The 20,696-nt window shown below is 41.7% G+C and overlaps 2 protein-coding genes across 4 annotated transcripts; one reads left to right on the plus strand and one right to left on the minus strand.

Annotated features, from left to right (window-relative positions):
* The first annotated feature begins 599 nt into the window (after nucleotides 1-599).
* znf687a (zinc finger protein 687a) lies at nucleotides 600-8,673 on the plus strand. The gene is made up of 11 exons (XM_046400881.1): nucleotides 600-702; nucleotides 1,208-3,157; nucleotides 4,148-4,403; nucleotides 4,498-4,688; nucleotides 4,791-4,975; nucleotides 5,071-5,247; nucleotides 5,347-5,509; nucleotides 5,635-5,856; nucleotides 5,957-6,069; nucleotides 6,245-6,347; nucleotides 6,447-8,673. The coding sequence occupies exons 2-11, from the start codon at nucleotides 1,229-1,231 to the stop codon at nucleotides 7,053-7,055; spliced, it is 3,948 nt and encodes a 1,315-aa protein (XP_046256837.1). The 5' UTR covers nucleotides 600-702; nucleotides 1,208-1,228; the 3' UTR covers nucleotides 7,056-8,673.
* On the minus strand, nucleotides 8,674-20,473 carry otoa (otoancorin). Of its 3 annotated transcripts, none has more exons than XM_046400882.1 (28): nucleotides 20,318-20,473; nucleotides 19,394-19,474; nucleotides 19,208-19,269; nucleotides 18,542-18,563; nucleotides 18,358-18,406; nucleotides 18,000-18,126; nucleotides 17,800-17,856; nucleotides 17,497-17,690; nucleotides 17,280-17,413; nucleotides 16,263-16,384; nucleotides 16,011-16,153; nucleotides 15,677-15,785; nucleotides 15,375-15,584; nucleotides 15,121-15,291; nucleotides 14,848-14,988; nucleotides 14,590-14,639; nucleotides 14,092-14,212; nucleotides 13,841-13,959; nucleotides 13,618-13,753; nucleotides 13,208-13,401; nucleotides 13,034-13,124; nucleotides 12,552-12,872; nucleotides 11,864-12,013; nucleotides 11,639-11,781; nucleotides 11,130-11,266; nucleotides 10,861-10,958; nucleotides 10,001-10,157; nucleotides 8,674-9,543 (listed from the first exon to the last, which is right to left on the minus strand). In XM_046400882.1, exons 2-28 carry the CDS (start codon nucleotides 19,449-19,451, stop codon nucleotides 9,461-9,463), a joined length of 3,399 nt encoding a protein of 1,132 aa, XP_046256838.1. In that variant the 5' UTR covers nucleotides 19,452-19,474; nucleotides 20,318-20,473; the 3' UTR covers nucleotides 8,674-9,460. The 3 variants fall into 3 exon arrangements, with proteins under 3 accessions (XP_046256838.1, XP_046256839.1, XP_046256840.1); XM_046400883.1 differs by having other exon boundaries at nucleotides 19,394-19,470; nucleotides 20,318-20,468; XM_046400884.1 differs by lacking the exon at nucleotides 20,318-20,473 and adding an exon at nucleotides 19,563-19,751.
* Nucleotides 20,474-20,696: the final 223 nt, after the last annotated feature.

Here is a 20,696-nt window from a genome sequence, read left to right on the forward strand (position 1 = left end):
TGTTGGAAAACAAGTACATGTGTACTTTTCCAAAATATCAATGAATATTTAGAGGAACACGACGACTGGTGATAACACTTGAGAGCAGCACTGCAAATGCTGGTAGCCATATCTCTCTCACACACACACACACACACTCACACACCATCAAAATTAACAGTATCGGGCTCCTTGACCAGTTTACACAGGAATAAAAGGACAGAAGGGATGAGGGATGGAAATGTGCAAAGAGAGAATAAATAAACAGAAGAGGGTGAAAGAGTAAATAAAGTCACATACTTGAGCGATTACAAAGCTAGTAATTCAGTACCTGTTTTAACTTGCATACAAAACACACATTGTACATAAGTGAACACAGAGGCATGGACGTGTTGACCCCATTTGTATTATTTTATATAATACTTCATGAAAACATTTTGGCAACAATTTATGTAGCTGAAAATTGGCTAAAAATGTGGTTTGTAAAAGATGTCTTTAAAAATACAGTTGGTATTCTAAAAGGTTTGTATTCTCTCAGAAAGTGTTTGAAATTGTAGGATTCACGAACGATTGTGTACGTCTTTAATGCTGTAAATGGAAACTGTACACGAGACCATTTCTTGTTCTTCTTGAGTCTTGTGGGAAGTTACTGTCGCGTGAATTGGTGACGAAAAACTTATGCGTCCGAGAGGAAAGTCAGGAACCAACTTCTCTAACTAGCAGGTAATTCAAATTAAACACAAGCTTGAGCTGATGTTGGTTTCATTCAGAGCTAGCATTACATGCATTAAAGATAGTACGTCACGACCACTCTAGCTGAGTGTTACACTCATCTATCTAATCATAGTCTTTAACTGCATGAGGAAAGTTGGGCGGTTGACGTTAGCAAGGCCAGCTAAAGTGAATGCTAACGTTTAGCTAGCTGTTTGCAGAAGGACCCACTTGTTGCAGCATGACAGTTAAGATACACATGCTAAGCAGCTGCGTTGTCGAACTTCACTTGGTTTTTTTTAGACTTGTTAGTTCTTCATAACTTAAGTTTGGAGACGAATAACGTCACACCGATTAGTTGCGTTTTACTTTAACAAAACGCTTCCGATCCTCTTGCGATACCAACTGTCACAATTTTTATTTCAGTCAGACTTGAAAGTTTGCTTTCTGTGTCATTTGCTGTGTCATCATCTCGTCATTGAATTAACGTATTGTGACTCATACATTACCCCTATAGGTTTTGAACCTTGTGCTGGCAATGGGGGACATGAAGACCCCAGACTTTGATGATTTGCTGGCAGCTTTTGACATTCCTGACATTGATGCCAAAGAGGCCATTCAGTCAAGTCCAGAAGAGGAACAAGATGAGGTGGGGACTATTGCAGAAGGAGAGAGTGGATCTCCTTCATGCTTTCCCTGCCCTCCTGCCTCACATAGTAACCCCCCTGTGGTCAGTGTTATTGTGAAGAACACAGTGCGGTCTGAGTCTTTTGAGGAAGATGAGAAATCAGTCGAGGATAAAACAGACAATCCTTCAAGCAGTGGCTTAAACTCTCAAGTTCAGGTCAAATTTGGTGACTTCACCTCACAGCTTGGTCCTAAAATGCCAGTTGATGGCCCTGTGGAGCCCCAGATTGCTAATGGCTTTGAGGTATCTGTCCCCAGAGATCAGGGACAGTCCAACAGGGAGCCATGGTCCCAGCTTTCACCACTGAGGTCCACACTGAACACTAATGAAGGGGACAATGAAAAAGAAGCTGAGGTTGGATCGATCCAGCACACAACTGATGTCATGAATAGTTTGAAGCCGCTGCTCTACCTCCAGTCTCCGACTAGTGCTGGTCCCAACTCCTCAACTCCTCCCTCTCCACCCTCTGTCAGCCATCACCTTTCTCCTTGCTCCCCTCAGAAGGATGAAACTTGTTTCCTCAGCAATGCATCATCCCCTTTAGCACAACAAAGGAGTATCAAGACTAGTATTAAGTGTGTTATGCACTCAGATGAAGATGACTCGGAGCCAGACTTAGGAAGTCCACTGGTGATCCGGGAGAGCCCAGAGTCTCTAATGTCCTCCTCTCCCAAATTTAAATACCGAGCTAAAGTACAGACCCCTGAGCTGTTTCGTTCTCCTGATACAACTTCCTGTTTTGTTTCTCATCCTTCCCATCTCCCTTCACTGGCACCTGCAAAACCTGAACCCCAGCTAGAGGAAGAGGAGCAACCTACCACCTCTAGTTCTCCCACCTCAGCTCCCCAAACACAGAGTTTCAAAGGTGGCCTTCCGTCTGTCAGTACGGAGTCTGCATCAGTCCAAAAAGAGCAATACCCAGAGCATGTCATTGAAGAGAGAGATTCACCTGAGAGCCCACCACCCAGTGAGACAGGTCTTGTCGTCCCCAAGAGAAGCAGCAGTCCTAATTTTGTCCAAACATCAGGTCTAGCAGTAAACCACGAGGATGTCCATCACCAAGAGGAGCTCATGGAAAGTGAGCCCAAAGAAGAGGACAGGCCAGGTGACACTGAAGCGCTGAGGGAAAAGGTGGCTGAAGATGCAAACGAGGAGAGCTGTGGTGTCAGCACTGAGGATCCTGTGTCTGCAGAGACGGTTTCACCTCCATTGCGCCCGCTCAAAGTTAAGATCAAAACACACTCAGGCAGCATCACAAGGACTGTGAGTGGTGTCGCACCTAAAAGAGGTGGAAGAGCCATTACAAAGGGTGTGGATAGTTCAAAATCTTCACCTGAACGTAACACAAGATCCAAGAGGGAGCTGTCGCAGCAGTCTCGGATGCCTACAATGACAATGCTCCAGGAAGACAAAACCGCAGCAGACAACAAATCTAAAGTTTCCCCCACAGCTGTTAGCATCACCAAAACTGCAGCCCTGCCCTCCGTCTCTGTCTCCTTCCCCAGAGTCAGCCCAGGTGGGGTCAGTTCTCGAAGCGTGAGTAAGAAAAGTCTGAACAGTGGGATGACACTTCCAGCACCGTCACCTCTGCTCCATCCTCAGAGTGGCAGCAGACCAGCCTCCATAGTTAACAGCACAGGGGCAATCATATCCAAGAGTCAGACCAACCTGGTAGAAGCTTTCAACAAGATTCTCAACAACAGGAACCTGCTGCCCAGCTATAAACCAGATCTGAGTTCACCTCTTCCTGCAGAGTGGGGTCTTCCTCTGCCTACTCAGGTAAGTTGTCAATATATTGCTCATACAATTAGTTGATCAGTATAAAAATTAATGGTCAGCTATTTTCATGATTTTTTACAACCAAACCAAAGGACCAGACAGCACAGATTTTGCCTAACAGGAAAACGGTAATGAATAAATTAATGAACATGTGTGGGTTGTATTAACATTCAAATGAACCACATCATATGCATTCTTGTTTACACCAGCACCGTGTCAAAAGAAAGAGAAAACAATGTCTGTTAATTTGCAATGACAAAACATGGGTGCAGTTCAGCAGGAAGATAAGGAGGGGTCACCAAATATAACAGACACTTTCATTTCTCTTTATTGTGGCATTGAGATTTTCTATAGGAAAAGCTGAAATGTTTTTTGTTCCACCGTTTGACTGAGACAGGCTTCGCCCTGATCCACTGGAGCAAAATATGTTGCTGTTGATGAAGCAAATGTATGAACCAGCCTGATATGGTCTGAGCATGGCAAGCCCAGTTGTAATACAGACAGTTCTGAAGGGTGTGACTCCCCATCTATTGACAATTGTAAAGTAGTCTTTACAAAGTAAAGTTTTATCTGGATTTCTTTGGATTTACTGTCTTGAATGTTTGCAGACATGTTACTGTGGGATCTGGCAAATCACAATAAACTTTTTCATTATATTCTAACATTTTAAGAACAAAACAAAACAAGTAAAATCTGCGGTTAAATCAGTAATTTATCTGAACAGAGTACTCCTAATACAAACCCATGACAAATTAAGTTGATCTCGGTGAGACTGCTTTGTTTTCAATTATGTGAAATGTACAGGAAGAGGGTGTGTGCTGTATAACTCATCTGATATCGCATTATAAACCATGCTGTGCCGTGCTGTGACATGATGTTCCTTACAGGGTGAAATCCATCTCCAGTAGAACCAGGTCTTTTTTATCAGAATTTCATGACAAGCTCACGTCATTGTATTATTTCATATTAATGTACCAACGTCCCTTGAAGGGTTACCGCTGTTTGGAGTGTGGTGATGCCTTTGCGCTGGAGCAGAGTTTGGCACGGCACTACGCTCGGCGCTCGCTGAGGATTGAAGTGACCTGTAATCACTGCGCCAAGCGGCTGGCCTTCTTCAACAAGTGCAGCCTGCTTTTACACGCCAGGGAGCATAAGGAGAAAGGCCTGATCATGCAGTGTTCGCACCTGGTCATGAAACCTGTACCTGTGGAGCAGATGATTGGCCAGCTGGAACTCTCGGCAGTTGGTTGGTGAACATTGTTTCTGTTGTTCAGCTTTTTTCAGATGTGATTCTTGTGTGTGCTTATGTGTCTCTTCATCTCTTCTGTCCTCCTTTTCAGGATCATCATCATCATCCTTTTTAGGCCAGACCACCCCTAACGCTACACCCCCACCACAGAAAGCATTATCCAGTAAGAAAGCAGAGGCAGTGCAATACATCAGTACTAAATGTCCTGAGTGTCAGGCTCAGTTCAGCAGCAAAGAAGAGATGACTGAGCATTTCCAAGAAATCAAACCAGCACAAACCACTGTGAGTCTTTTGAGCAACAAGAAGTTTTGAGAATGAGAAAGAAAGTGAACTGTAATTTACTTCTTTTCTTTATCTATTCCTTCTTCTTCTGTTTTTCTCCAGTCGTGCACAGAGTGTTCTCCTCCCATGCTTCTGTCCAACAGCTGCAGCGCAGCAGCTCATCAGCGCATCCATCAAGGCTTCCCGCCACACGTCTGCCCAGAGTGCGGGGTTGTGTCTGAGCAGCCGCTGTTTCAGACACACCTGGACGAGGCCTGTTTGCACTTCGCACGCCGCATTGGATACAAGTGTGAAATATTCCAACGTGGTTGTTTGTTTATATACTCATACGTCCGTGTTTCACCTCATTTCTTTGTCGTTTAACAATTCGTTCTCTCTGCAGATGTTCCAGTTGTCTGGTGGTGTTTGGAGGACTCAACTCAATGAAGTCTCACATCCAACAGGCTCATTGTGATATGTTCCACAAATGCCCCAGCTGCCCGATGGCTTTTAAGTCTGCTCCTAGCATACAGAATCACATCAGTGCCCAGCATCCAACGCTCACTGGAGGACAGACCATGTAAGATATATATATATATCTCTCTATATATGTACACACATAAACACACAGAAATGTTTTCCTTTTAATTAACTGGCCCTGTTTTTTATGCCTGTACAGGTTGATCTATAAATGTGTGATGTGTGACACAGTGTTTACCCACAAGCCCCTGCTGTATGTCCACTTTGACACTCATTTGACCAATCAGAAGGTGCATGTGTATAAATGCCCTCAGTGCACCAAATTATTTTCTCAAAGGAATTCACTACTGGATCATTTCAAGGTATGTACATGCTCATATAGTGCTTGATATAGTCCAGTTAGTGTTAAGACAAAAAAATACCTCTTTCTCTGCCTCCATGTTTTTTCTGTCTATATCTTTTACCCAGTTCTCTTTCTGTTCCTCAGACTCATGTGACTCCCGCAGTGAAACAAGAGTTGTCTTCGTCTCAAGCCGCTTCCTCTCATTCACGTCCTGCATTGAGTTCAGATGGGGAAGAATGGTTGGATGAAGTTAAAGAGAAGACGGAAAGGATTAAAGCCCCTTCAGGGTGGAAGTGTGCGCCTTGCCACAGACGCTACACAGACCGGGAACACTACATCACCCATATGGCTGAACAACATGGAAAGGTTTGAAAGTCCACCCTCCCTCTAAAGTCTGAGATATATAATTCTACTTAATTCATTTCGAATTGATGTATCTGTATGTCTTTGCACTTGTGTTACACAGACTCTGAAGAAGTTCCCTTGTAACAAGTGTGAGAGCTCCTTCACCACCACTTCAAGTCTGAGACGTCACATCAGAGACAAACACAAAGTCACAAATCGTGGCTTTCGATGCCAGTGAGTTTCCCGTAGTTTTGCTGGCATTTTGTGCAGGAGTTGAAGCCGTGATCACTGATTTTATGAAGGCATATGCTGTCAGATGTGTTGACTACAAATGTTTATTTTTAAACAAACTCTGATATCCACTTGATGCTTATGTCTTAACTTCATTTGCATATGTGTGGATCTGTAGGTTCTGTAGTGAAAGTAAGAAAATGTTCAGCAGCAGAGCGATGTTGGAGAGACATGTTCAGCTGAGACACAGTGTGGACACAGAAAGCCGGGACGCTCTGATGGTAAGACATGTTTTTGTATTTCTTTGAAGAAGCCAGACAGGAAACACTATTTGCTAAAATGTCATTAACGGCAGTCATCTTGGTTTCCTGTGCTCGCAGGGAGGCGGCGATGAGGCAGACAGTTCCTCGGAGCAGGACAGCAGTTTGGGGGCTCGCCGGAGACGCAGAGGAGCTGTGAAGATGGAGCAGGATGAAGAGACAACAGATGGAGTGAGTCCAGTGAAAAAGTTGCATTCCTCCTCCTCTGTCCCCTACTCCCTTCCTGAGTCTGGGTTCCGCTGTGCCCCCTGTGGCTTCACCACAGAGGGCCAGGCGTCATTCCTGGACCACATCAGCCAGCATCGGCGGGGAGGGACGGAGGGCAGCAGTCTGCAGTGTCTACAGTGTGGTGCCTGCTTCACATCCACCTCCTCCCTGTCACGACATCGCTTCATTACCCACAAAGTGAGAGATGCATTCACTGACAGCCAGCAGTCCCACGGCCTGCCCCCAGCACCTTCCCCTGCTCACAGCAGGAACCACGATGAGAAGAGTTCTGTGGATGATTCTGCACCAGCATCACCGTCCTCTCAGGGTATGGACGAGGAGGACACGCTGACTTGTAAGGTGTGCCGCAAACGCTTTGAAAAGGCATCAGATCTGAATACACACTTCAGAACACACGGTATGGCTTTTATCAGCGCAAGGAATGCAGGAAAAGCAACCTGAGGCACCTGATTCGACAGGAATAATAGTGTCTGTTGCTTATGAAAGAAACAAGTGCCTTATTTGTGATCACACCTATGCACTAATTCAACCAAAGATTGGAAGACAGAGTTTTTATATAAATAGATTGTAAAAAAAAAAAAAAAAGATTTTCAGTGTTAGAGATCAGCCTTACCCTTGCACTTCTGACACTCAGGACCTGATGCTGCATTTCTGTGTTGGTAATGATCGAGCGACTTCTCAGTCGGGGAGCCGTCAGTCTGACTGGTTCACTGCTGTGACCACATTCACATGATAACGTGCCTGTTGAGAACTGTGAATGTTAGAACCAAATTCCACTGTGATTGCGATGGCTGTTGTTGACACAGCGATGGAATGTTTTGATAGCGATGTTGTCATCCTACTGAGGAGATCCTTGAATGGCAAACCCAGATGTTTTTCCATAAAGTCCCTCTTTATTTTTTACAGACTCATGGCGTTGGTTGAGATTATGTTAGCTTAGTACATATTAAGCATTTTAGTGAACTTTGAGTTTGCTTACGATGGGTAACCCATCAAATTTCGTGTGTGTGGGTTTTCATGGACAGTGTTTCCCTCCAGAGCTGCTGTGGAGGGTCAGAAGACTGTTACTTTGGAAGATACCCACTTAATTCTTCTAACTTCATATTAGCTTCAGCTGGATTGAGGACAGTAAGTCTTGTCTTAATCCCCCATCATTGCCTTCGAATCATGTATGGAAAGAGTCTCTTCACCGCCAGCATGGACAGGAGGAATACAGTAACTCCCTCAGCGCATGTATTGTTTCCAGATGAGCCTGAGAAAATGTGAACCTATCCTTTAAATGTTTACTGGTATTGATAATGTGTTTGAAGCCCCCGCACGTTTATATTTATATTGTGCTTCAAGGAGAACTTTGTGAGAGATAGAAATACAATCTGAAAATGTCACTTGGAAAATGGTCAGCAGTAGTAAAGTATATTTAAATAAATGGGGTTTAATACTTTTTAAAAGTAGAATGTACTCTATTTACATCAGATTGAGAAATTAATTCCTCCTCTCTGTGCAAGGGCTGGAAGTAAAATTATGTATTTGGCTTTTCAGTTTGGGATTTGTTGGTCTAAAGCTTTTTTAATGAGATTACTGTAAAAAGATCAGTATGTGTGTGATTATGTGTATGTTTCGCTAAGAAGATGAGAACATGTTGGACTTTGTATATTTAGTCTTTGTTCTGCATAACTGACTTCAGCGCTGGTGAACTACATGAATATAATCATGTTGCTCAGTGACTGTTAGCACCGTAGCAAAATTGTTACTTGATATAAAGATGTCTGAGAGGTTTTGAGTGCTGTGTTTTGACATTTTTTATTTTATTTTCTTTGGCTAGTAGCACCTTTTTTTTTTTTTTAGCTGTTGTCTGATATGGCTGACAAGCTGGTGGTTCCCTGAAGTATCTCTGGTAGTGTTCTGTAGTCATCTGCGACCTGTTTGCGCTTGTGTTTACTTCCTCAGGAGATTGTCCAATGCTTTAACACACACTGTTCTGTTTAACCTTTTCTGTTTTTACATTGACAAAACAAATTTCTAATCAAAATAAATGTTTATAAAAACAAAAAAAAGCTGATTCAAAATTGTCATATTGTCTGTTTAATTTGCTTTTCATCTTCAAATACAGCAGTAATTGATTAAGTGTATTGATATTTGTTGAGTTTGAACATTGTTCATTTTCCATTTTGTCAGTGCAGTATCACATATCCAGATAATGAGATAAAGATGTTCCATATAGTGGACAACAGACATGGATTAAATATTCCTCTTCATTCTATTAAAATATACTTTCTTATAAATACAGAGATAGAATATTTAAAGGTCCAGTGCGTAGAATTTAGTTGGCTCTATTAGCAGAAATGGAATATAATATTCATAATGTTCTATTATCACCTGAAAATAAGAACAGTGTTTTTGTTATCTTAAAGGGACCGGATCCTTTCTGTCCTTTTCTGGTCCTCTGTGGAGTCCACCACTGACCATCGTAGGTTCTCCTACGTGCTGTGGGGAGGGAGGCTGTGTTGAGGAGTATTCATTTGGTTGCAGTCTGCTACATTACCGCTAGATGCAGCTAAATCCTAAACACTGGGCCTTTGAAAGTGAATGCCATAAAATGTAATAACAATAGAATCTACACATCTTACCAGGTCATATGATTACGTTTTGTGCTTGTTGCTGTTCGCAGCCACACTCTACGCTCACACATAAGTTGTCTCAGACAGTCCATCGATGAAAAACACGCCTTCATCCCAAATTATAAAAATGACATCTTGTCTCGAGTGTACGATAATGATAACTTCTGTGTGCGCGGTTCTCTAAAGCTCCTACGCAGTTTTGTAGCAGGATTTGGTGGCGCTCTGTTCTCACAGCAGCAGGAAGCCAGTGAAGAGAAAGAGAAGGGGCTTCACGAAGGCTGAGATCCCCTCGACACTCAGTGACGGAGCTCCTGAATGAGAGTGACAGGAACACTGAATGCGAAGATTTCCTCACTGAGAGGTATCAGTGGACTCAGACAGTATTGATGACAGGTATAAACTTAAAGTTTGCTTCTCATGTAAAAGAATCAAAACTGTTGAAACTTAGAAATTGGCAGGATAGCAATGAGCTGAAATCAGTTTTAAAGTTCAGTAAAGCTGAAGGGAAGCAGCAGATTTAGATAATTCACATTATTCTCCCTATTCCTTCCATATTAGCACATTGATTTCACATTGTCATTTGTTGTTATTTATAACCTTGTTGTGATTTAGTCATTAATGATATGGAATAAACTTTATTTTTGATTTATTTATATGGCAGCTTTTGATAGCAGGTTGGTAAACAATTAACCTTATGGGAAATGCACTGGTAGTATTTAAACGCTGAAAAGAACGTGAATTTAGAGTATTGCACATGCATCTTCCTACCTGACTCTCCTGGGCTTTGTGTTTGTTGCGCACGAGACCCGGTCGCGGCCCTTTCGAGCGCGGCCAGTTGCACGTCTCTTAGGGCAGCCTGCTGTTCACTGGTTACCATTGCAGCATTATCAGGTCCGAGAGCCTCCAGGTGAGCAGCAGAGAGGGCCTGGAGGGAAAACAGGAAGTGCCAGAGAGGTCAAAGGGTGAAAGAATCTTATCAGATCCTTCACTTAAGTAATACAAGAGTGTATAGCAGGTACTTGATTAAAATAATACTCATTAAGCCATATGATCCCTTTCATGGTGCTACCGTGCATGCAAATTTTATACATATTTACACATATACAAAGGATGCTGTATGTATGTATCTCTGATGCATTAACACCGTGTGTGAGTGTCATTTTGGCTGTAATTATTTGAAGTGGAGCACATCTCACCCACGAAACAATTTAACCAGCAATTTCTGACAATATTCGGCGATGTACAAAAAAATATTCAAACCAGTTTTACTTGAAAGAAGAAGATTAATGCAGGATGAGTTACTAATATTACGACAAAGTTGCTTTTACAAAATTTGCAATGAAAACAGGTTGTAATAGTCTTTCTACTATTGTCTACCTACTTGGTTTTTAAAAGAACAAAGCATTATTTTCTAAAAGCCGATCATGCTTTGTATGACAAATAATATGCTAAAACAAAACACAGATGCCAGATAAATGTACTTTACCAGAGTAAAAGGTACAATATTTCCCTTTTGAAATAAGTACCTCTTTATAAATAGTTCATGAGTAAATGTACTTTGTATTTTCCTTTCATGATCTTTTAACCGTCAAATCCATCAGTGGTGAGCAACTGAGAAAGCTACTTACGGCCAAGTTGCTTGGTGGTATGCGAGGGACACACGACTTGCTGATGAATGAGAAGACAGACGGGTCTAAAGAAGCAAGTTCAGCTGCACCCAAACCAGCTGAGAGAGACAGAAATGTACGTTCAGTATTTTGTAAAATGCTGCCGAGCAAAGGCACAGGACCAGAACTGAAAGTTTCTGCACCAGCTGATGGTTTACTGTACTTCTGAAGAATGCTACAGTGAGGTCTGGTTTCCTGTAGAGAACACAGATTACTGGGGATCATCTAACCGATAATGTTGCCCAGATCTGAGACTTCTGCTTCAGTCCAGGTGCTGGGATGTCCAAACGCAGACACAGCAAGCCTTTTTAACTGCTGTGTAACACTGATGGAGCACTGAACACCATCCATTGAGTCCACAGCTTCCCTGTGAAACACACACAAACACACCACACGTTATGTAGTCGTGACCACAACACACTCTGCAGCTCATCGTCAAAATACTCTGCTGAGGAGAATGTGTTCTCAGTGGGAAGCTTGTAAGAAATATCACTGTTAATTGTCTCACTGTTAATTGTCAGATTTGCTACAAAACTAAGCATCCTGATTAAATTAGTAGTATTACTAAAGACATATGTCACTTAGACCAGATTAGGGAAAAGGCTGCCTCTCTCTCTAAAACTATTAGTAGCGTTGGGTGCTTTTGTGAAGGTTTATATGACGGGTTAATCAGATTCAGACTAATTTGTGATTATTGCAAGCTGAAAGTGGCACCATAATAAAATCACAAGTGACGAACTTGAAGGCGTCCATGTTGAGCTGTCCGATCTCTCTGGAGTTTAGGCCACAGATGAAGCGGTTCAATGCTACCATCTCTACAACTCCCAGCTGCTGCGCTGTCACGTTGTTGTATTTGGCAACAGCCTTCCACACTGGCTCCATCTATTGACACAGGTCGGTCATCTTGATTAAGAGAACATCGTGATAACGGATACATGCATTGAAGCTGTTTTTCTTACTTTACCTGCGACTCACTCCAGCCACAGCGGGCAATTTCTTCCAGAGTGTCCAGGGAGAGGGGGAGCTGCTCCAGGTCTGTGTTGGAGAGGCCCTGAGTTATACACCCCATCTGCATCACCTCACTTTCAGTCATGTTTGACACTGGGCCAAAGGCCTGCAGAAACAAACAGAAACACTTTCAATTCAAATGTATTAGACTTTTACACAGAAAATCATTGTGTTGGCTATAAAAAATTGGATTATGTTATTATTAATAGTTACAGCTTTTAGTGTATGAAGATTGTTAGAGAGGGAAGAAGGGATGGTACAAAGGGAAGGGTTATTTTTTAATTCATGTGTAAAAACTGTTCAGCTAATGTCTCCTGGTTTAGGCCAGAATGTTAGTTTAGTGCAGAGTGCACTTTTCTGTGTCGGTGTGACATTTGGTGGATATTGTGAAAATTATTGTCCCATTTAAATTTTAGGTTTTGAGTTAGTTCGTCAGGTAGTTTCTAATTTTAAAATATTTGTGTACTTTAATTGTATGACTGAAATGACTGTCAACACCACAATTAAGTCAAGTGAACAATAAAACAAACCAAATATGTAAGAATGACAGGAAACTATATGTTGATTTTCTCCCTCCATCACTGTGCCAGAGGAGTCCTCTGCTGCCTGAATAAACAGATCCAGGATCAGTGCCTCCACCGTACCTCAGTTGCCTTTTTCCTAAGCACGGCCAGTTGATCTGCACTGTAGTCAGAGATCTTCCCAAGTGTTTCTACTGTAGCAGTGAAGGTTTCGACTGACATCTGATCGAGCTGTTCGGCTCTCCAGTAGACGTTGTTCATTCCCAGTTCTTCTATTAGCTCCACAGTCGGTACTTGAGCATTTGCTGTGCTACTGTCAGTTCCAGTGTTGCTACGTGCTGCAGTTGATGTGGTGGTGGTGAGAATGAAGACTTTCTTTTTCAACGTGTCAGAGGCCTGAGACAGGCGTGACCACAGGAAAAAGAGAACGTCTTTCATCCACGGCTGATGGAGGTAGAGAGAAGGGGAATAAACAAACATGGCCAAATCATTGTCATCATTTTGAGAGATTAATTGACTATTGATGAAAATGTGTAAAAGCACAAACTCAGGATGTTATGTGGTGCATTAATGTCCGAATGATATGAAAAGAAAAGAGATGAGACCTTATTAGGCAGAGCGGATGTAGCATTATCATCCAAAAGCAGGAGAGGACCCAGCTTTTCCATAGTCTCAGCTGACCAATCAGATGGATCTCTGCAGAAGATTTAAAAAAAAAAATGCATCTAATTCTTGCTTTCTCTGCAGTAAGCTCAGTGTCCACAGGGAGCCTGTCCTACCCAAAAGTGTCGTTGACCAGCTGAATTAGATTTGCCCTGTGGTGTTGAGGAATATGCTGGCAGGAAGCCATGGCCTGGAGGGTGGAGTTGAGGACACTGGACGCCACGAGACGCAGTTGGGAAGGCTGAAGCTCACATAAGAGAGGTCCAAGCCTGGACACATCCTCAGTGCTCAGTCTGGATAGGTTTGTCCCCTGCAAACAGTAAACACAGCAAATATCATCGGCTGTTGTTATACACAGTGGACTTTGCAATCATCACCATCATCAAATCAGCAAATGTGGGAATATTTTTTTGGGAGCATTGTACAGACTTGGAGAATCCATGCTGTTCCAACAGCTCAAGCTCAGAACCTGAGAGCTTATATTAGCTTTTCATTTAAATTGACAGCTATCTGTGTCGTTGCTGACCAGGCAAAGCAGAGCTCTTTGGGTGAGAAAGGGGCGAGAGGGAGCACGAAGAGGCAGTGAGCTCAGGTTGGCCACCTCCATCTTGTCAAGAAACACGGGACACACAGAGTCGGGCAAGTCCATCACCTTCGACGGCCTGCGAATGAGATACGGAGCTCTGCCTTATTTCAGATTTTTTTAAAAGGCATTATAAAGTGAAATAGAGAGAAGACGGTTTGTTTACGGCAGATGAAGAAGTAATGCTGTGGGAATCTGGTCCATCTCCTCCTCAGTGATGGTTTTGAAATAATCAGTTCTTTCTGTTTCTAAAGTTGCAAAAAGCTTCCGGGCAGCACATCCTGCCTGAAAAAAACATATTTATTATCGATTACTGTTGTGAGTTGATCTACTCTACATGTTTTATTTATGTGTGTGTATATATATATATACATATATATATACATATATATATACACACACAGAATTAATACATACCTGCACTTTGGAGAGCCACTGTGGAGTCTCCCATATGGCCTGAGTCATGTCTTGCACATCACTGGCTGCTACTTTATCAATCATCTTACAGGTTATGCCCTGAAGGATTGAATGCAACCTCCTATTTTGACCAAAAATGTTTCAAATGTAAACCATGTAAAACAATGGCAGAAGTTCTCACACAATAACAAGACCATGCACATTACCAAAACATCAGTAAAACAGCCTTAAACAGGAATTTGGTCATCATATTTATTTGTGTTATGGTTTTTGTGAAGACTCAGAAGTGAGGATTTATTTCAGTTTTTCTCATTTTTATTTCATGCTTGAAATAAAATGAAATGATAATAGAAGTGACCATCAGTTTGGATTCACATCTGCTGGTCACAATACAAACCACTTTAGCCTTGTCAGATGTTTTCATTGCGAGGCTTTTGTACTGTATAGTATTGTAATGAATGGGGTTTCTGTTGCGTTGTTGTTTGCTGTATATCTCACCTGTACTGAAGCTGATTTAGGTTCTGCATCTTTTTTGCCAGGTAAGCTGCCTGGAAAGATAAGACACCAAATTAAGAAATGCTTAGTAAATACAACAAATTACTCAGTTAACATTATTAACAATTAGCTTGTACATTTATGAAACTCTGTAATCCAGGCCAGTTTATGGAGAATGTATGCAAAACAATAATAATTTACAAATCACCAGCACAACAAGTCAGAAAGCCCAAGGCTGTTAGCAGAGAAGAGGGTCATTACCTGTGACAGACGCCATATTTTATTCTCCACTTGATCCAAAGACGTGATGCTTGCTTTCGCCAGGACGCTCAAAGAGAGTCGGCGAAGCAAAGCACCCTGCAGCTTCTCCACCAGCTCTGAGGGATGCACATCCTCACGCAGCTACAGGGAAACATTTCTTCCTTTTAAGTTGATCTTCACAGTTTATAGCAATGGCATCCCAGATGACACAGATTACTTTTGTGTTTTGTGAAATTGTGATTTGTGATCCTGCTCCTTTCTCTCTTTACTCACCCCGTGCAGCATGGCCTTCAACTGCCCCTTCTTCATGAGCTTGGAGATGTTCATCAAGGCCTCTGTGTCATTCAGGAGCTCCCTGACTTTGACATGCTTGAGCACACAGTTTGGCAAACCTCCTGCAACTGATTGAAGGTCCATCAGCTCCTCACATGACACCTCTTTACACTGAGGGAAAGCAGAGTGTGATAAGTAGAGACTGAGAGGTGGAGCACGTTACAGTCAAGATACCAGCAGCCCTGCAGCCTCACCGTCGTGTTGCCCAGATGTTTCTTGACCAGGGTGCGCATCTGGCTCTGTGTCCATTGTACAGTGGCATTTTTGTAGATTTCTTTGAGATCATTCCAAGAGATCATGGACAGTTGTCTGGGAGAGAGCAAGCTAACGCTGCTGCCAAGCTCCCGTAATGTTTGAGTAGTGTTGGAATCTGACATTGCAGACTTGACAAGGTGCATCTTCAGCTTGAGTAGGGAGAGAGTACAAGGACAAGGATTCATGAAATGAGGGAGGATTTGGGTGAAAGCTGGGGTAAGCATGAATGAGTGAGCGATACCATTTTGATTCTGGGGTTGTCGCAGTCATCAAGCTCAGAGAGGAGTTTCGTGCCGAGCTCAGAAGTCAAGTCTGGAGCAGGGTAATAATAACAGGCCAGTATGCCGAGCCTGAGGAGGTTCGAGGGCAACAATTTAGTCTTTATTCCAATCTTAAAATTGAATCAAGTCTTTATAATTTCAGAATGTACATTAGTTTGTACACAGACTTTAATTATAATTAATGTGGTTTTCTTTCACTTGTAATGAGCATCTGTGACCACGCTCTTTTATCTGTCAAGATTTTTCCTTTTTCCTTACGCACTAATGTACACTCGTTCATAAACGAATACACACTTGTCCACATGCTGTGCAAACTCCTCATCTCCACTGAAGCACTCTCGAAACCTTTGGAGAAACTTGCTGGCCAGGCTGGGGTTCATCTTGGTCGCCATTCTCAAGGCGGATTTGAATTGAGCCGAGCGGAAAAATTCACAGAGCTGGAAGAGGAAGTGAAGGAATCAAACCAAGAGAACAACAAATTAAAAGCTTACCAGTCACTTCCAGGTTCATCGGTTCTTTAAAGTTCTTTGCACAGCCACCCCTCACCTTTTCCTGGGGAGAACAATCAACATCGTTTGGTGTTAAATGGCAGAGATAGGGTCCCATCATCTTCATCGTCTCCGAGTTCAGCCATTTCAGTGAAGATTTACAAGACCGCATCTCCATCTCTATAGAATAAATGTGGTTGGTTTATGTCACACAGAAAAGAGGCTTTGCCACATGCCTGCAGTACTTTACATGGTCTTGGAATTGCCTGATTTCCTGGATTTAAGTCCCTTCTAATGATCCAAACAACACATTTGCAAACACAAACACACTTAACAATTGTTTTTGTATTTTGTATAATTCCCCGTGGTACTTTGCTGTTACGGCACATTTCATCCATGTTTGTATAATTTTCACATAAAAAGCTGCTTTTTGATCAGCTACCTCTTGCTCCTCCTCCCTGTTACTTGTCTCCTTTTTTTTTTTTTGCTTTTGTCTTTCTTCTACTCTTCATCACTCAGCCGCTTCCCTTTATTTAGTCAAGTCTTCCTCCACCTGCGTGTTTCCTATGTTTTCTAGCTTCTCTGTTCTTTCTCTTCTCTGAGTGTGTGTGTGTCCTCTTTCTGTAAAAAATCCATCTGTCCATTTTCTATACTGCTTATCCATGCAGGGTCACAGAGGAGGCTGAAGCCTCTCCCAGCTGACAACAAGTGAGAGGTGGGGTACATCCTGGACTGGTTGCCAGTCAATCGCAGGACCGACACACAAAGGCAGACAATCACACACGTACACACCCTCTCATCTAGCCACAATGTGGAGTAGCCAGTTAACCTAATGTGCATGTTTTTGGGACTGTAGGAGGAAGCCCGAGTACACAGAGAAAACCCATACAAGCACAGGGAGATCTTGCAAACTCTGCACAGAATGACCCAGACCAGGATTCAAACCTGGATCCTTCTTGCTGTGAGGAAACAGTGCTAACAGATCTGTTAAGCAGAGTATGAATGTAGCTATTTTTCTCATGAATAGTTAATGAGTATGACTTGTGTGACTTGATGTGCTTGACTAATTTCTTACTTAAACCTGAGTCAGATGATGGCATCATTGTGCAGTTGAAGTAGTTCTGTGCAATCTGCTGTTTTGCCCATCTTACCACCTGGTCCCTTTTGTCTTCAGACAAGGGCTTATACATCTCCTGCAGCATCTTCATCCTGGAACCAAACAACCAGTTTTACAGTATTTAAAAACATTGCAGACAGGCAGCGGAAGAAGTCATTGCTTGAAGCACACCCACATGTTTTTCACTCTTTCGTGAGCTAATTTCATCGGAAGTCCCATTCTTGTTAAAGGCATATCCCGCAGCACAGGTTTGGCGGCCCACAGCAGTGTGTCGTAGTCGTCCGAGTCCATGTTGTTGTCACTCTGTGTGGTCAAAGTCGACCAGAACATAGAGCCCACAAATGCACGCATGTAACATACAGATGCCTCCTGGGGAAATTAGAGAGATGGCATAAATCATTAGACTGCCAGACAGTGGCATTAATTAACGGATTATGTTTTCTTCTCTTAAGACTTGGCATTAGTGGGGATTACTGACAGAGGAGTTCCTCATCTGCTTGATCATGGATGGCAGATAGCTGCAGTTCATGTTTGCCTAAAAAGAGAGTAGTCAGAGAGGTGCATTTAAAGCAAATAGGAAAAATGACCCATTAAGATAAGTTTTAATGCTTTAAAATGATCAATGACAAATAGTTATTTTTATTGTCTTTATGTCTGACTGTGTGTGTGTATTCCCACCATTTCATTATCAGAGGGGATTCGGTTCAGTGGGTCCTTGATGTGAGAGACTGAACTCAGGATGTTCATGAAAGTGGACAGGACAGTGTTGGGCTGGTCAGAGTTCCTGCCCACCATAGGCAAGTCACTGAGAGAGAAATGAGAGTGGAAGTAATTCTTTGATGAATGGAAATGGTTTTAAACACAAGATTTTGTGTTTTATTTGCTGATTAATTTCATCCTTTAATCATCACCAGCATGGCCACAGTCTGAACACTTTGTGCATGAGTAACTTGAAGACAGTTGATACCACTCAAACGTTTGCAGCTTAGAGGCAAGAAATTAACCAAACACATATCACACTCATATGCAGAATTACCTGTAATTGAAGACCATTTTCAGATGCGGCATCTCAGGCACCGGGTATCCTGGAACAAAACAATCCTCTATGTTTAAATCTTGCAAAGTTGAACCACATCAAGCTTGGTCAAAGTAATTCGAATTAGCTCTGTCTACTGATGCAGGAGAGTTCAAAATTCATACAAACACACAAATTTTCTCACCCTTCTCCTGGCACTTCCTCATCTGATGAAAAAAAACAAAAAAAGCAAAACAAACCCAAAAAAACAGAACATATCATCATCAGATATTTAAAGTCAGGTATTTAATTGCTAGGAATATTTGTATGAGGTTAGTGCTCTCAAAGTATATGTGAAAAACATTTTAATATAGTGCATTTACAGTGTGTAAACAAAAGTCCTGGTGCAGAGAAGCCACGTGGAAGCGGCTACTATAATAAGCTCTGATGGTCTGTGACATGATGAAAATAAACACATTTGACTACACATTTTTAAAATTTCCATTTCCATTTTACAAATAAAATCTTCATTTAAAGATAAGCCAACATGATCTTATACAGGATTTTACATTTTTAATATCTTTTAGATAGTACAGACAAACCAGCAGTCAGTGGTTTGCTTACTCTATTTTTCATACAATTTAGTTAATAAAAAATTGCCATAAAATTTCCACTATTGAATAAAGTTTGATTCCCATGAGTGATTGCACCCATGTACTCATCACTGTAGTCCCGCAAAACATTAGAATGACATGAAGTAAATCTTTTCATTACTTCAATGTGTCATTATTATTGTTAATGAAAAATTGACTGAAATCAAAGTGAAAACTCAAGAAAGTAAACTGTGTCAGTCATTGAGAAAATTACATACCAGTCTCTTGGCCATATTTTTGAAGACAGGCCTGTTTTCAGGCATCTCATTAAGGTCCATGGCTGATCAGGCAGGAACAAATAAAATATGAAAAGACACACGTTAATGTACGCAAAAGTAGCAGGAGGCGATGCATTTTGAAATCTGTAAGAGGAAAGTGAAGCATATGGTGGCATTTCTGCTTACCCAAGGCTGCACAGGCCACAGTGAGCAGAAGGAAAAGGGTTTCTCTTTTGGGAACCATGGTGGAAACACCTGCCCACCTGTCTGATGAACACGGTGACATAATATCAGCTCATATTACAAGCTATTCTGATGCAGCGCTTTTTTTAAAAGATATTTTTTTTGTTCTTTCCATGACAGATGATCTATTGTTTTTTGTAGGGTGTGAGGATTTTGTCATTAGGTCTCCAGTTGTTATGGAACTTTGGTCTCCATTCGTGCCACCTCCAGGTTTCTGAAACACGTGTTCCTCTGAGGATCTGTGATCACACTTCCCTAGTTACCATCTTGGTTACTTATCCTATGGGAGGCTCCATGGACTTAGGAGGATAACACACTGTGAAAAACAGGTTTGGTAATGTACTGGATGTACCGCGGAACGTTTTATCAGCTTCTCCTTTCTTCCTCGTCAGCTCTGCAGAAACAACATTGGACTCCTGACTGTTTTTCACATATCCGATTCTCCTCTCAAACATTTGCATGGTGGTATTTTGCCTTCATTCAATTTGTTTATTTTCATTACTGATTTGACTTATTTAAATAAGCCAAATGATCTCATATCTCATATGGTAGAGTGAAAATAACATTAATATAATAATTATCATTTCTTTAATAACACTTTGTCCCAATAATTTTACAGTCCCTTGTAAGGTCAAACAATAATTTAATGCCTAATTATTTATTTATTGGTTATATATTGCTTTAAGACTTACTATACTCTTATTAAAAAAAAGGACATAATTTGAAAACACTAATCATGAAAACATAACGTATACAAACATATACACCTGTATATTTTCAACATTATTACTTCAACATCATACCCGAAACTCATCACAAATAAAACAAATAACTTTTTGATTTTTGTACAAAGTAGTCATTACTTACAGAATCTGTGTCTGCTCGCTGACGGTCCACAAACGATGCAATTTTAAATAACAGGATGCAGACAAAATGAGCCTGCGTTTGTTCTGCCTTTGGCTTCTCACTGTGACTTGAACTGGCTGGGAGGTTACCTGTCCTCAGGTGAGTCAGAGCAGGTGTGTCCTATTAAACCGACGCTATGTTTGTGTGTGTGTATGTGTGTGTGTGTGTGTGTGAGAGAGAGAGATACACATAGGGCAGGGCTGGGGGGGTGAATCTCAAAAATTGTCCTTTTTATTTGATGCATTCTGTCAATAAATACAATTAGACAAAGATGAGATAATCCAATAAAAGTTTTCATTAGTATTCTAATGTCTTCATAAACCAGCGGCAGACAGCAGCG

Source organism: Scatophagus argus, chromosome 9, assembly GCF_020382885.2.
Source record: "Scatophagus argus isolate fScaArg1 chromosome 9, fScaArg1.pri, whole genome shotgun sequence".
Classification (NCBI taxonomy): domain Eukaryota; kingdom Metazoa; phylum Chordata; class Actinopteri; family Scatophagidae; genus Scatophagus; species Scatophagus argus.

What these genes read in the sequence shown, in the direction of transcription:
- znf687a (XM_046400881.1), top strand. Translation starts at nt 1,229, where the DNA reads ATGGGGGACATGAAGACCCCAGACTTTGATGATTTGCTGGCAGCTTTT. An exon ending in CACTACTGGATCATTTCAAG is followed by an intron (nt 5,510 to 5,634) that starts GTATGTACATGC and finishes TCTGTTCCTCAG; the next exon opens with ACTCATGTGACTCCCGCAGT. An exon ending in AATCGTGGCTTTCGATGCCA is followed by an intron (nt 6,070 to 6,244) that starts GTGAGTTTCCCG and finishes GTGGATCTGTAG; the next exon opens with GTTCTGTAGTGAAAGTAAGA.
- otoa (XM_046400882.1), bottom strand. Translation starts at nt 19,451, where the DNA reads ATGGTTCCCAAAAGAGAAACCCTTTTCCTTCTGCTCACTGTGGCCTGT. An exon ending in GAGGAAGTGCCAGGAGAAGG is followed by an intron (nt 18,407 to 18,541) that starts GTGAGAAAATTT and finishes GTTTTGTTCCAG; the next exon opens with GATACCCGGTGCCTGAGATG. An exon ending in TTTGCACAGCATGTGGACAA is followed by an intron (nt 15,786 to 16,010) that starts GTGTGTATTCGT and finishes GAACCTCCTCAG; the next exon opens with GCTCGGCATACTGGCCTGTT.